This window comes from Gigantopelta aegis, chromosome 14 (assembly GCF_016097555.1).
Source record: "Gigantopelta aegis isolate Gae_Host chromosome 14, Gae_host_genome, whole genome shotgun sequence".
In the NCBI taxonomy this organism is placed as follows: domain Eukaryota; kingdom Metazoa; phylum Mollusca; class Gastropoda; order Neomphalida; family Peltospiridae; genus Gigantopelta; species Gigantopelta aegis.
In genome coordinates this window covers 1,489,017-1,504,761 of record NC_054712.1, presented here as the reverse complement: position 1 = coordinate 1,504,761, position 15,745 = coordinate 1,489,017, and the positions used below count along the sequence as shown (strand labels likewise).

Below are 15,745 nucleotides of genomic sequence, written 5' to 3'. Positions count from 1 at the left end.
TAATAGCGGTGTGTCGGTTGGCTGTAATAGCGGAGTGTCGGTTGGCTGTAATAGCGGAGTGTCAGTTGGATAGCGGAGTGTCAGTTGGATGTAATAGTGGTGTGTCGGTTGGCTGTAATAGGGGTGTGCCGATCGGCTGTAATAGCGGAGTGTCAGTTGGATGTAATAGCGGTGTGCCGATCGGCTGTAATAGTGGTGTGTCGGTTGGCTGTAATAGCGGTGTACCGGTTGGCTGCTATAGCGGTGTGTCGGTTGGCTGCAATTATAAAACGAGACAATACAGGGCGCCGCCTGTCGGGTTGAAATCGATGAGACGTCGATCTATTTATTGTGACAGTGAGACTAACGGTCTGCATTCGTGAAGTTCAGTTGTCTCACTAACAGCCATGCTATCGTACATACTGTTCGCTCTCACCTGGACCTGTGGCTTGGGGGTGCCCATCACTCCGCCGATTTCCTCGAACACCAGTCAACCGCTTTCCCCGAACACCACTCCACCGCTTCCCCCAAACTGTGAGCGTGACGGGGTGATCTACATGATTGGAGAAGACGTCCCGTATCCTGGTCTGTGTGATCGATGCAGGTGTACAGATGGGTATATTTTATGTTGGTACATCGGCGAACCAACGCCGATGTGTTACAACCCTGTGTACCGCGGGGAGAATGCGTGCCCGAAACACACCTGTCCAGGTAAGACACTGCAGAGATTCTTGGGTTTGCTATCATTAGGCCTGTAACTTTAATACTAGGTAGTTCCGTGGAGCTGGCAAAGAAGACCAACCCCTCACTAAACCATTTAAAAATAAAATCTGCACCTATATTGTAACATAGTTCGACTGACATTTAACATTTTAAAGTCACAGAAGAAATCGATTTTCTAAATTAGAATACCAGTATCTTTTTTAATAATGTATTTCTTATCACCCTCTTTCATGTATATAAAAAACCCGAATATTTATAATATATATAGACAAAACTACATATATGTGGTTTTCCGATTTCTGTATTACATGAGTGTATTTCCTGCAGGAAACCCCGATGCCGCAGGCAGAGGGTTTTCCGGCAGGAAATACACGATAATAATTCACAAATAATCACAAATAATAATTCACAAATTGTAACACTGGTAGCTAATGACGGGGATTTCTAAATTTACACTAGGTCAGCTGTGTTACTACGCGGACCGATGAACCACCAAATATTACACATAAGAATATAGTTCTATTTAAACAATAAACAGAAATAAGAAAGAACGAATGAAAAGTTACCTATAATTTTAATGATATTGTTTGAAATGCCTTTTAAAGACAATGTAATAGCTAAAATGCACGAACAATATAATATTTAATTTGCTCGTAATACGTCAGAAAACCTTCAGCGTGCCAGTTTTATCAACGAAGAAAAATGTCAAGAATTGTTCACTCAGTGTCTGAGTCGTCATCGGTGTTTTCTTTTATTGATGTTCATGGAATTATTCGTTGCTGAAAAGTTTAAGTTTATATTAAATGTGCCTCCATAAATCATTACTCCACTGAATAATCCGATTGACAGTTCATTCAAGTTTTCTACGTGTGGAGACGTGCATGCGACGGCATTGTTGCTAAAGTCGACGACAGTCAATTTTCGCACCCTTGTTTTGGCTTCGTACACAATAAATATAGCATATCTTACCGTAATTTCACTAGAAATCCATATTTCGTAAAAGGTATAATTTTTTAATCACAAGATTTTGTTCAAACACATCCAGGTGCATTAGTAATGTTAAAAAAAAAAAAATTCAATAGCAATTTTACATTGGAATTTTTCCAAAAAGGAAACGTCATGTACCCAGTTTATGGTTATTGTCAGGAGGTGCAAAGTGACGTCATTGGAATACTGACGTCATTTAAATTCAAAATTAGCTGTATTATTACAATGCTGCGCCACATTAAAATAAAAACTAGTCTACTAATCTTGACCCCTGTCAAATTCCTATAACAAGCAGACAACGCTGTTTACAGGTCGGTATTTAAAAAAAAAAAAATCATAATTTTGGACAAAATATCAATTTGAAGTTTTGAAAGATGAAATAAATAAAAGGTACGTTTTGTCAAATATATCATATCACAAAATTGCGGTTGGAGATGTTTTATTTATTGAATAAGAATAAGAATTGTGTACGAAGCCAAAACAAGGGTCAAAAAAGTGACCGTCGTCGACTTTAACTATCGTGGATTAAAAGCTCGTTGGTTAGTAGTGTTCCCGTCTCAAATTTTGGTATCGCGCTCATTAAATTGTAAATATTTGTCACCGTTTTCGTCTGTTTTCAGTTCAAATTTTCCACAAAATAGCATTTTAAACAAACCAAGCACCAACTTTGTTTACATATCGTGAAGCGCATTCCCGGTAACCATGTGCTATAAATAGTAGCGTTGAATACGGTATAGTTCCGGCAGTTGAGTTGAATACGGAAAAGTGTATTTCATTTTTGTATTCAGGACTGTATTTATATCTTTCTGTTGAAGGACAGGAAAGCGTTTTGTCACATGTTTGTGGTTGTTTACATTATAATTAGCACTAAGATGTTGCCTAAATGGCAGGTCACATAAGAACGTACATGAGCGTCCTGGTGTCTAGAGAATAACTTTGTTAAGAGAAAGTTCGTATGCAGTGCTTGGAATAGTTGTCCCGTGTCCGAAATGCAGTACAAATATACCGTTACAAGTATCACATAGGGGTTTTGCTTGTACTGTAGGTTGTGTTGTAGTCACTTCGCTGTAGTCGGGTTGATTGTGTTGTCGTCTCTTCGCTGTAGAGTCAGGTAGATTGTGTTGTAGCCGCTTCGCTGTAGTCGGGTAGATTGTGTTGTAGTCACTTCGCTGTAGTCGGGTAGATTGTGTTGTAGTCACTTCGCTGTAGTCGGGTAGATTGTGTTGTAGTCACTTCGCTGTAGTCGGGTAGATTGTGTTGTAGTCGCTTCGCTGTAGAATCAGGTAGATTGTGTTGTAGTCACTTCGCTGTAGTCGGGTAGATTGTGTTGTAGTCACTTCGCTGTAGTCGGGTAGATTGTGTTGTCGTCTCTTCGCTGTAGTCGGGTAGATTGTGTTGTAGCCGCTTCGCTGTAGAATCGGGTAGATTGTGTTGTAGTCGCTTCGTTGTAAAGTCAGGTAGATTGTCTTGTAGTCACTTCGCTGTAAAGTCAGGTAGATTGTCTTGTAGTCGCTTTGCTGTAGTTGGGTAGATTATGTTGTAGTCGCTTCGCTGTAGTCAGGTAGATTATTTTGTAGTCGCTTCATTGTAAAGTCAGGTAGATTGTGTTGTAGTCGCTTCGCTGTAGTCGGGTAGATTGTGTTGTAGTCGCTTCACTGTAAAGTCAGGTAGATTGTGTTCTAGTCGCTTCGCTGTAGTCAGGTAGATTGTGTTGTAGTCGCTTCACTGTAAAGTCAGGTAGATTGTGTTGTAGTCGCTTCGCTGTAGTCGGGTAGATTGTGTTGTAGTCACTTCGCTGTAAAGTCAGGTAGATTGTCTTGTAGTCACTTCGTTGTAAAGTCAGGTAGATTGTGTTGTAGTCGCTTTGCTGTAGTTGGGTAGATTATGTTGTAGTCGCTTCGCTGTAGTCAGGTAGGTTATGTTGTAGTCGCTTCATTGTAAAGTCAGGTAGATTGTGTTGTAGTCGCTTCGCTGTAGTCGGGTAGATTGTGTTGTAGTCGCTTCGCTGTAGTCGGGTAGATTGTATTGTAGTCGCTTCGCTGTAGTCGGGTAGATTGTATTGTAGTCGCTTCGCTGTAGTCGGGTAGATTGTGTGGTAGTCCCTTCACTGTAGTCAGGTAGATTGTGTTGTAGTCGCTTCACTGTAAAGTCAGTTAGATTGTGTTGTAGTCGCTTCGCTGTAGTCGGGTAGTTTGTGTTATACTTGCTTCGCTGTAGTCGGGTAGATTGTGTTGTAGTCGCTTCACTGTAGTCGGGTAGATTGTGTTATACTTGCTTCACTGTCGTCGGGTAGATTGAGTTGTAGTCGCTTTGCTGTAGTCGGGTAGATTGTGTTGTAGTCGCTTCGCTGTAGTCGCGTAGATTGTGTTATTCTTGCTTCACTGTAGTCTGGTAGATTGTGTTGTAGTCGCTTTGCTGTAGTCGGGTACATTATGTTGTAGTCGCTTCGCTGTAGTCAGGTAGATTATGTTGTAGTCGCTTCGTTGTAAAGTCAAGTAGATTGTGTTGTAGTTGCTAAGCTGTAGTCGGGTAGATTGTGTTTTAGTCGCTTCGCTGTAGTCGGGTACATTGTATTGTAGTCGCTTCGCTGTAGTCGGGTAGATTGTGTTGTAGTCGCTTCACTGTAGTCAGGTAGATTGTGTTGTAGTCGCTTCACTGTAAAGTCAGTTAGATTGTGTTGTAGTCGCATCGCTGTAGTCGGGTAGATTGTATTATACTTGCTTCGCTGTAGTCGGGTAGATTGTGTTGTAGTCGCTTCGCTGTAGTCGGGTAGATTGTGTTATACTTGCTTCGCTGTTGTCGGGTAGATTGAGTTGTAGTCGCTTCACTGTAGTTGGGTAGATTGTGTTGTAGTCGCTTCACTGTAGTCGGGTAGTTTGTTGTCGCTTCGCTGTAGTCGCGTAGATTGTATTGTAGTTGCTTCGCTGTAGTCGGGTAGATTGTGTTGTAGTCGCTTCGCTGTAGTCTGGTAGATTGTATTGTAGTCGCTTTGCTGTAGCCGGGTAGATTGTGTTGTAGTCGCTTCACTGTAGTTAGGTAGATTGTATTGTAGTCCCTTCACTGTAGTCAGTTAGATTGTGTTGTAGTCACTTCGCTGTAGTCGGGTAGTTTGTGTTGTAGTCGCTTCGCTGTAGTCGGGTAGATTGTTTTATACTTACTTCGCTGTCGTCGGGTAGATTGAGTTGTAGTCGCTTTGCTGTAGTCGGGTAGATTGTGTTGTAGTCGCTTCACTGTAGTCGGGTAGTTTGTGTTGTCACTTCGCTGTAGTCGGGTAGATTGCGTTATACTTGCTTTGCTGTAGTTGGGTAGATTGTGTTGTAGTCTCTTCACTGTAGTCGGGTAGATTTGTGTTGTAGTCACTTCGCTGTAGTCTGGTAGATTGTATTGTAGTTGCTTCGCTGTAGTCGGGTAGATTGTGTTGTAGTCGCTTCGCTGTAGTCTGGTAGATTGTATTGTAGTCGCTTTGCTGTAGCCAGGTAGATTGTGTTGTAGTCGTTTCACTGTAGTTAGGTAGATTGTATTGTAGTCGGTACGCTGTAGCCGGGTAGATTGTGTTGTAGTTGCTTTGCTGTAGTCGGGTAGATTGTGTTGTAGTCGCTTGGCTGTAGTCGGGTAGATTGTATTGTAGTCGCTTTGCTGTAGTCGGGTAGATTGTGTTGTAGTCGCTTCGCTGTAGTCGGGGGTAGACTTTCATTGTACTAGGTTGGCTCCAGGTCGAAGTCGATCTTGATGCCCTCATCTGGCTGTAATTGTTATGTAGACCTTGATGCACTCGCCTGGCTGTAATGGTTATGTAGATTGTGCCCTAATCTAGCTGTACTGGTTAGGTAGATCTCGATGCACTCGCCTTGCTGTAATGGTTAGGTAGATCTTGATGCATTCGCGTGGCTGTAATGGTCAGGTAGATCTTGATGCACTCGCGAGTCTGTAATGGTTAGGTAGATCTTGATGATCTCGCGTGGTTGTAATGGTTAGGTAGATCTTGATGCACTCGCGTGGCTGTAATGGTTAGGTAGATCTTGATGCTCTCGCGTGGTTGTAATGGTTAGGTAGATCTTGATGCACCCGCGTGGCTGTAATGGTTATGTAGATCTTGATGCACTCGCGTCGTTGTAATGGTTAGGTAGATCTTGATGCACCCGCATGGCTGTAATGGTTATGTAGATCTTGATGCACTCGCGTGGCTGTAATGGTTAGGTAGATCTTGATTAATTCGCCTGGTTGTAATGGTTAGGTAGATCTTGATGCACTCGCGTGTCTGTACTGATTAGGTAGATCTTGATGCACTCACCTGCCTGTAATGGTTAGGTAGATCTTGATGCACTCGCGTGACTCTACTGGTTAGGTAGATCATGATACTCTCGCGTGGCTGTAATGGTTAGGTAGATTTTGATGCACTCGCGTGTCTGTACTGATTAGGTAGATCTTGATGCACTCGCGTGTCTGTACTGATTAGGTAGATCATGATGCACTCGCCTGGCTGTAATGGTTATGTAGATCATGATGCACTCGTCTGGCTGTAATGGTTATGTAGATCATGATGCACTCGTCTGGCTGTAATGGTTATGTAGATCATGATGCACTCGCCTGGCTGTAATGGTTATTTAGATCATGATGCACTCGCGTGTCTGTAATGGTTATTTAGATCATGATGCACTCGTCTGGCTGTAATGGTTATTTAGATCATGATGCACTCGCGTGTCTGTAATGGTTATGTAGATCATGATGCACTCGCCTGGCTGTAATGGTTATTTAGATCATGATGCACTCGCGTGTCTGTAATGGTTATGTAGATCATGATGCACTCGCCTGGCTGTAATGGTTATGTAGATCATGATGCACTCGCGTGTCTGTAATGGTTATGTAGATCATGATGCACTCGCCTGGCTGTAATGATTATGTATATTTTGATGCACTCGCGTGTCTGTAATGATTATGTATATTTTGATGCACTCGCGTGTCTGTAATGATTATGTATATTTTGATGCACTCGCGTGTCTGTAATGATTATGTATATTTTGATGCACTCGCGTGTCTGTAATGATTATGTATATTTTGATGCACTCGCGTGTCTGTAATGATTATGTATATTTTGATGCACTCGCGTGACTGTAATGATTATGTATATTTTGATGCACTCGCGTGTCTGTAATGATTATGTATATTTTGATGCACTCGCGTGTCTGTAATGATTATGTATATTTTGATGCACTCGCGTGTCTGTAATGATTATGTATATTTTGATGCACTCGCGTGTCTGTAATGATTATGTATATTTTGATGCACTCGCGTGTCTGTACTGATTAGGTAGATCTTGATGCACTCACCTGCCTGTAATGGTTAGGTAGATCTTGATGCACTCGCGTGACTCTACTGGTTAGGTAGATCATGATACTCTCGCGTGGCTGTAATGGTTAGGTAGATTTTGATGCACTCGCGTGTCTGTACTGATTAGGTAGATCTTGATGCACTCGCGTGTCTGTACTGATTAGGTAGATCATGATGCACTCGCCTGGCTGTAATGGTTATGTAGATCATGATGCACTCGTCTGGCTGTAATGGTTATGTAGATCATGATGCACTCGTCTGGCTGTAATGGTTATGTATATTTTGATGCACTCGCGTGTCTGTAATGGTTATGTATATTTTGATGCACTCGCGTGTCTGTAATGATTATGTATATTTTGATGCACTCGCGTGTCTGTAATGATTATGTATATTTTGATGCACTCGCGTGACTGTAATGATTATGTATATTTTGATGCACTCGCGTGTCTGTAATGATTATGTATATTTTGATGCACTCGCGTGTCTGTAATGATTATGTATATTTTGATGCACTCGCGTGTCTGTAATGATTATGTATATTTTGATGCACTCGCGTGTCTGTAATGATTATGTATATTTTGATGCACTCGCGTGTCTGTAATGATTATGTATATTTTGATGCACTCGCGTGTCTGTAATGATTATGTATATTTTGATGCACTCGCCTGACTGTAATGGTTATATATATTTTGATGCACTCGCGTGTCTGTACTGAACAGAAAACGAAAACCCAACCAATAACAACAACAATAAATCACCCCTCCCTCCGAAACAAAACAAAACACAATAACACAAAAAAAAAAAAAGAATATATATATAACTTTGCAAATTAGATGCAAATTAGTCGAGGCCTCGGCACTAGGCTCGCATAATACAATTTTTATTCCTAATATATGATACTGACGATACCGAAAAACACTCTGGTAATAACCTATATATATATATATAGATATAGATATAGATATATATAGATATATATATATATATATATATATATATATATATAGATATAGAGAGAGAGAATTCGTCACAAGTATTTTTTAATATGGGAAATACGAACCTGAGGCTTCGTTAATCTGTATTTGTCGAGGCTCTGCCGAGACAAATACAGATTAACAGGCCGAGGTTGATATTTCCCATATTAAAAAATACTCGTGACGAATTCTATTTATCATATCACTGTCAATTTTGTTTATTTTCCACTTAAATGATTAATAAACAAAACCCCAACGCTCGGACGTAACAATCTGTTATGACGTATGAATACATGTACATGTCAATCACTCAGCTGATAATCGGTTTGTCAATACACCTTGAAGGTTATCTATGCTTTCTGAAACTAGGTTAAAAGCGGAAACAAAGATTGTAGCTATTTAAACAATTTAATACTAATTTAACAGTTTTATATACTCTTCAAAAAAAGAAACGCAAAAGGGTACAAATGGGTTATAACTCCGATTTTATGTTTCCTACCGGTTCATGCTTTGTGAATATAAGGTCATTGCATGTCCCAAACACATTCCCACGGTTACATTCGATAAAACGCAGCTACTGTACAATAAAGTTCCAAAATGTGAATATTCGCAAAAACGCAGCCACGTGCAAACCATGTCACCACTGCACGTGCGTTGTCTGCACGTGCAACATGAACACCGACAGTAAAAAAGTGCAGGGTGTTCGCTTGCCTGGCGTCTGTATCTGGCCGACAGTTGACAATCCAGGACATGCCACGTCTCAGTGAACCGCGGAGAAACAATGCCATCGGCCGACTAGACGTAGGCGAATCCAGAACGGCCGTTGCCAGGGCATTCCATGTGTCCCCAAGCACCATCTCCAGACTGTGGGACCGTTACCAGCAACATGGATCAACAAATGACCTCCCTAGATCCGATCGACCACGGGTCACTACCCCCGGGCAGGACCGCTACATCCGGGTACGCCACCTTCGGGAACGATTGACTACTGTCACCTCCACAACCGCAGCAATACCAGGTTTGCGCAGGATATCCGACCAGACCGTACGGAACCGCCTACGTGAGGTAGGAATTCGTGCCAGACGTCCAGTTCGAGGTGTCATCTTAACACCACAACACCGTCGACTCCGACTGCAGTGGTGCCAGATTCATCGACAATGGCCTCAACTGCGATGGAGACAGGTGTGGTTCAGTGACGAGTCCCGATTTCTGCTCCGACGTCATGATGGAAGATGTCGCGTGTATAGGCGTCGTGGTGAACGTTATGCGGCAAACTGCGTGCAGGAAGTGGACAGATTCGGCGGGGGTAGTGTCATGGTGTGGGCAGCCATCTCATACACTGGCAGAACTGACCTGGTCCACGTGCAGGGCAACCTGAATGCACAGGGCTACATTGACCAGATCCTCCGGCCACACATCGTTCCAGTTATGGCCAACGCCAACGCAGTGTTCCAACATGACAACGCCAGGCCTCACACAGCACGTCTCACAACGGCTTTCCTACAGAACAACAACATTAATGTCCTTCCTTGGCCATCGATATCACCGGATTTGAACCCAATTGAGCATCTATGGGACGAGTTGGACCGACGCCTCCGACAGCGACAACCACAGCCCCAGACCCTGCCCGAGCTGGCAGCAGCCTTGCAGGCCGAGTGGGCCACCATCCCCCGGGACGTCATCCGTACTCTGGTTGCTTCAATGGGCAGGCGGTGCAAGGCAGTTGTTAACACACGCGGAGGCCACACCCGGTATTGACTCCAGATGACCTTGACCTTGGTGGTGTGTCCTATCACTTACTCACAATGGACTAGAGTGAATTGTGAACAATCCTGCAACATTTGGTAATTATCGGACTCACCATTCAATAATTAAATCAATTCTCCAAATGTTACGACAATGTGGTTTTGCGTTTCTTCTTTTGAAGAGTATATATAAACAATGAAATTATAATAAAATAATTGACAATAGCCAAATTTTTCAAAATAACTTTTCGCGGCATTTTGCTGAGTACTACGTCATTGTCAGACATAGGCCTATCTACGTCACTGACCTGAATGACTGTCGAAAATGATTCTTCGTCGTTTTAGGGGGACAACGGGACTTTTAGGCTGAGCCACATTTATTACGATGTTGCCCCCACTGACATTGCCTCCAAAGATGGTGTTCACACCGCCGTAAATATTGATGATCTTTGATTGTTTAGAATTTAAGTGTTGTCGGATTTCCTTCAAAGACGAACACGCGGGAACCAAACTTGAGTATTCACCAGATGTAGATGGCGCTGACAGAATGTGCGACAGTTCTTTGTGTTGGTCGTGATTTATATGGCAGTATGCATTAACTGAATGGATATTTTTGTGTCCTGTTATCCGCATGATTTGATGAGCAGGAACGTGATTGTCGTTCAGTTTTTGGACCAGATATTTGCGTGCAGAATGGTTCGTCAGGCGTTTAGTGGTACAAATATTACCACTCGAACACATGTTTTTCATCAGTCCAGCAAGTTTATTTCTACCAATGCATTGCCTGAGGAATCACTGTTCTCCTGCTGTCGGCATACCGAGTGTGTGTGTAGCAATGCAGAATGGGTCGTCAGCTTCACAGAAGTTTCGCGGTCGTTTTGAAGAATAAAACTTGAAAACTTCAACGGGACATCGAAGGGGATTTTGTCTGTTTGCCCACATTTTTGGAATAACGTCTCTGCAATCGCGGGGATTTTCGCCAGGGCGGTTTTTTTCCTGCCTCATGGACAGCTGTAAATATTCGTGACCATCATCATCATGCAAAATTGAAACGTCACCCCAATGCATGTTATAGTGATCGTTCACTCCCCGGAGGCCAAAATGGATGGCATTGAAAAGCCAGAGACAGTTTATTACACAGATTGCCCAGTCTTCAATTAAATTTTTCGGGATTTTAGGACCTCTCTGGACTGTGAAAATTCAATAGATGATGTTATTGAAACTCCATATCGCCTACGTTTCAGTGTTCTTTCGATACTGCTTTGGAAAGAGGTAAGACTGTTTGGTTCGTAATGTCCCCCGGTTTCTTTTCGTACACTGATGTAAAACTTGTACAGAATTACATCGAGTTCTTTGGGGGGCATTTCATATATTGGTCTGGACTCATTGATTGATTGTAGATAGTTTTCAAAAATGCGCATGTCGTATAGAATTTTTTTGGCAGTATTCTTATTTTCATTTTCTGTAATGACATTACCAATCATCGTATCATCTACTTCTACAAATCTACGAGTTTTGTTTTGGGCCTGCCGGATTGTGGCGTCTGCTTCGATGTCCGTGGATCTACCCTATCCCCCGTTTGCACTAACTGTAAACGTTCTGGTGACAATTCAGCTTGATAAGTGGACCCGTCAATCATAACTATATAATTACCGGAAGGTAAAGTTGCTTTCATAGTAACGCTATCTCCGACTTCAAAAGACGCCATATTTGTTTGTTAACAATTCTACGTTTTCGGTATATAATTTGCATAATAATGTAATTTGCATACTTATGTTCTAAATATTTGCATACATATGTCTCAAAATATGTGATTTATGTAATGGGCGTGCCCAATGCTATTCCTTAGTAGTGATATGATAAATAAATAAATAAATATATATATATATATATATATATATATATATATATATCATATAATATGTTACATTTTCAGTGCAATCAAAGTATGTGATATTTTTCAGACCACATACTTTAAGAATTTGATAACTTTGCAAATTAGATGGAAATTAGTCGAGGTCTCGGCACTAGGTTTATTGACATTTAAGCAAACGTACTTGGGTGATATTCCATGATTGACGTATGCATTCATAGTCATCAAATAAAAGCATTTCAATGGCAATTTGACACTGAAAGCTGTCCAGCGTTCAGAAAACAAACAAAAAACGTTAGCCATAACTTTATTTTGATGTACGGACATCCAAAATGACGTCATTCGAGTTTGACGTCATTTCCATTCAAAAATACACCGCGCCACATATTCTTACGTCATTTGAATATCTAGTAATGGCGGACTGGAATTAAAGTTACGTGTACAGTTTACAAAAACACGTTGTATTAAGCTTGAGCTTATATGATAAAGAGATTATTACCCTCGTGTATTTCGGTATCGTCAATATCATATATTAGGAATAAAAATAATACAATATCATATATTAGGAATAAAAATAATACAATTTTTATTCCTAATATATGATATTGACGATACCGAAAAACACGAGGGTAATAACCTCTATATATACATCAAAATAAATACACAAAATAAAAAGAACAAAAAAGAACAAAATGAAATAAAAACCCACACTAAAAATTTCTACAAGCAAAAAAATAATAACATGAAATATCCTCCCCCAAATAAAAACAAAACAAAGAAACTCAAAAACGTGAATTTCTTTTAAAGCAATTGGGATTATTTCAGTTGAGAGGTTGCTCAACTACTAAAGGAATGGATACGTAGACATTTAACAACACCATGCTCTTATATAAACTGATACTTTTACTTGGCATGGCCAGATCCCTTTATTCGAGATTTCACCGAACGAAAACAGCTAGGATTAAAAGAAATGGATACAAAGGCAGGTTTTGGAATGACTGATGATCTAACTCTGTTAAAGCTATCAAAATAATATTTTCACATAATTGAAAAAGTAGAAAATGTTCATCCAACTTTCTTTGGTAATGAAAAAAAAAGAAAGAAATGTTTTATTTAACGACACACTCAACACATTTTATTTACGGTTATATGGCGTCAGATATATGGTTAAGGACCACACAGATTTGAGAGGAAACCCGCTGTCGCCACTACATGGGCTACTCTTTCCGATTAGCAGCAAGGGATCTTTTATTTGCGCTTCCCACAGGCAGGATAGCACAAACCATGGCCTTTGTTGAACCAGTTATGGATCACTGGTCGGTGCAAGTGGTTTACACCTACCCAATGAGCCTTGCAGAGCACTCACTCAGGGTTTGGAGTCGGTATCTGGATTAAAAATCCTATGCCTCGACTGGGATCCGAACCCAGTACCTACCAGCCTGTAGACCGATGGCCTACCACGACGCCGGTTTCTTTGGTAATGATTTTCAAATTTTTTTTAATTCTGACTCGTAGTCAACAGAGGAAACTCACTTCATGTTTTCTAATGCAGCAAGGGATGTTTTGTATGCACTTTCCGAGAATCACGGCCTTTGAACAGTTATGGTGCAGTAGTTGGAACGAGAAAACACCAACGCGACACAAGCACCTCAAGCGAGCAATCCCTCCCCACACCTCAAAAAAAAAGAAGAAAAAAAACAACAAAAAAAGAAGAAAATGAGACACCCCATTAAAATCATTTAATACTTTGTTTTAGAGGGAATGTATTGATGCTTTCAAAGACATATTAAAAGTATATTACTTTTATTATTATTATTTCAGAAAATAACTGCAGAACCCCACACGGTCACGTCATTGTTGGCTCAGAATCGAAATATTTTCAAGATGATGGCTACTGTCAATGTCCTGAACGGAGATTTCTACAGCGTCAGTGGAAACCAGAAAATGGAGAGGCTATTTGTTTCGGCCCTATTATACCACCCCCTACTACTATTACACCACCACCTACTACTACAACACCACCACCTACTATTAGACTACCACCTACAACAATCCCCCCTACAACACCGATAGCTTAGCACCTTGATGGTCGATTGAGACTTCATTTTAAGAAATTCCAAATCTCAACAATTTTAAAGTATGTGTCAGAATAAAGTCCAAAGGATATTTTGAACAATTTATAATAATATACTCTCCACGAATCACTGTCCAAGTGAAGCAATATGATGTATGCACTGAAAGCTGTGTTAACATTGTGACCGTATTAAATACTAAATACACCTAAGACTAAATGAAAATGTCACCATTAGTTTTTGTTGTCTGTTTATTGAAAGCCGGGGGGTGGGGGGGGGGGGGGGGGGGGGGGGGGGGGGGGGGGGGGGGGGGGAGGGGAGGACACCAGAGGCATAATTCACTAAACTCTCGCAACTTTGCGATCTCGTAGTGCAATGCTAAAAGACTTACAAAGAGGATCCTTTGTTGTCTAGCAGAGCCTAAGAGACCTTTGTGAATTATGTGTGGTAGCCCTGTGGCAAAATTAACTGACCTAAAACAAATTGGTACACAAGGTTTTTTTGCTGTAACACTATCACAAAGACCATCTCTACATATTGCAAAAGTTAGAAATGTGTGTGGCTCTGCATAATTGTTTAATATTGATTTGATGACGTCATTATGAAACAACTACCATCAACGTCCCAAACTGCGTTAGGCCAACGGCAAAAACATTAATACGATACTTGAAGAACAATAATAAAAAAATTCAGTTGGTAACATGAAATAAAACATATTCCAATTAGTTAACGAAAAAATAAATCAACATGGATGTAAAAGAAATCCATTCTAGTAAACATAAGTATAACACCATCCAGTAAATAGGAAAGTGTTTTTGTTTCCAACTTCTAGCACGCGCGTTTGTTAAAATAACTCTCACGCCTGCGCGGTTCGTCATTTTTTATTTTTTAAGCCACTACATGATAAAATACGTTTTTCAACTATGCACAGTGAACGAACACTTTGATTAATATTTTTAAAAGGAAAATTTCAATTTGTCAAGAGTAGTAGTCAGTTTACCTCTTTTTCCCCCATGATCGCTGACAGCACCTGATGTCAATACAGACAGGCAATACGTCCATACCAGTTGATAGTGTGTAAAATATAAATTTTCTAATCAAGTGATTCTTAGTTAAAACAATTTATACACTCACAATTATTTACAATTGTTCTGAATGTACTAGGTCTACTATTCACTACAGTAGGGTCACAAAATGCCGAATACGTTTTGGAAATCGAATATAATAATTGAAAAAAACTAAACATTCTAGGAATAGGGGGCATGGAAGTCTTTAAAAATAAATGATTTGGCCTTGTTGAGCTGGCACGTGTGAGGTTATGCGACACCTAATGTTAATTCAGCTTCCTCCATTTTAAGTCAGTTTCTACAAGCCATGTGGACCCGATATCGGTAATTTTAATGAATAAACAAAAACGACTCAGTAAAATTAATGGTTTTAGGGGGTTGTAAAGTGTTTTATTTAGATACTTATTTGGCTAAACTTTATTGTTAATGAAAACGTTCCCGAACTGTAAAGAAAAATCTCACAAATGAACCGACAAGCTTGTTTGTTCAAATAAACTAAGACGTCACGTGAGCCAGTTCGAGTCACAATGAGCAGATCAGTGTCTTCTTCAATCATTGCAGTAACATTGCTTTTTGTACACTCTGACGATCTGTAAGTCAGCATCAACTTTTGCATAAATGATTATGCATGTATTTTCCAAAGAACTGCCAAGAGCACAAATGAAACGCTGCTTGTTCTCTTTGGTAAAAAATGCTCTTTTGTAGATCTGAGAATCATATCGGGCACAAAATGAACAGCATTCGCTTTCCATACCTTGGCACGCCTTAGGTGGATCATGTATTTTGTTGTGGGTCTTGGCATATATCCGCCAATCACAACAACAGCTTTAGGATAGTATTCAGTCGATGACGTAAGGAGCCTTCATCAATTACTAACTGTACGTCATTTTGTACTGACGGACAGAGCATTACTATTGACAAGAACAAGTTTCCAAAGCTCATTTGCCAGTGCTGCCTTATTTTATGTCATCAGAGATGGTATTGGCTGCTGTTCTGA

General features: G+C 40.6%; 1 protein-coding gene across 1 annotated transcript; it reads left to right on the top strand.

The window, feature by feature from the left end:
* The first annotated feature begins 339 nt into the window (after nt 1–339).
* Nucleotides 340–13,911, top strand: LOC121388753 (cysteine-rich motor neuron 1 protein-like). Its single transcript, XM_041520245.1, has 2 exons — nt 340–690; nt 13,431–13,911. Exons 1-2 carry the CDS (start codon nt 387–389, stop codon nt 13,685–13,687), a joined length of 561 nt encoding a protein of 186 aa, XP_041376179.1. The 5' UTR covers nt 340–386; the 3' UTR covers nt 13,688–13,911.
* Nucleotides 13,912–15,745: the final 1,834 nt, after the last annotated feature.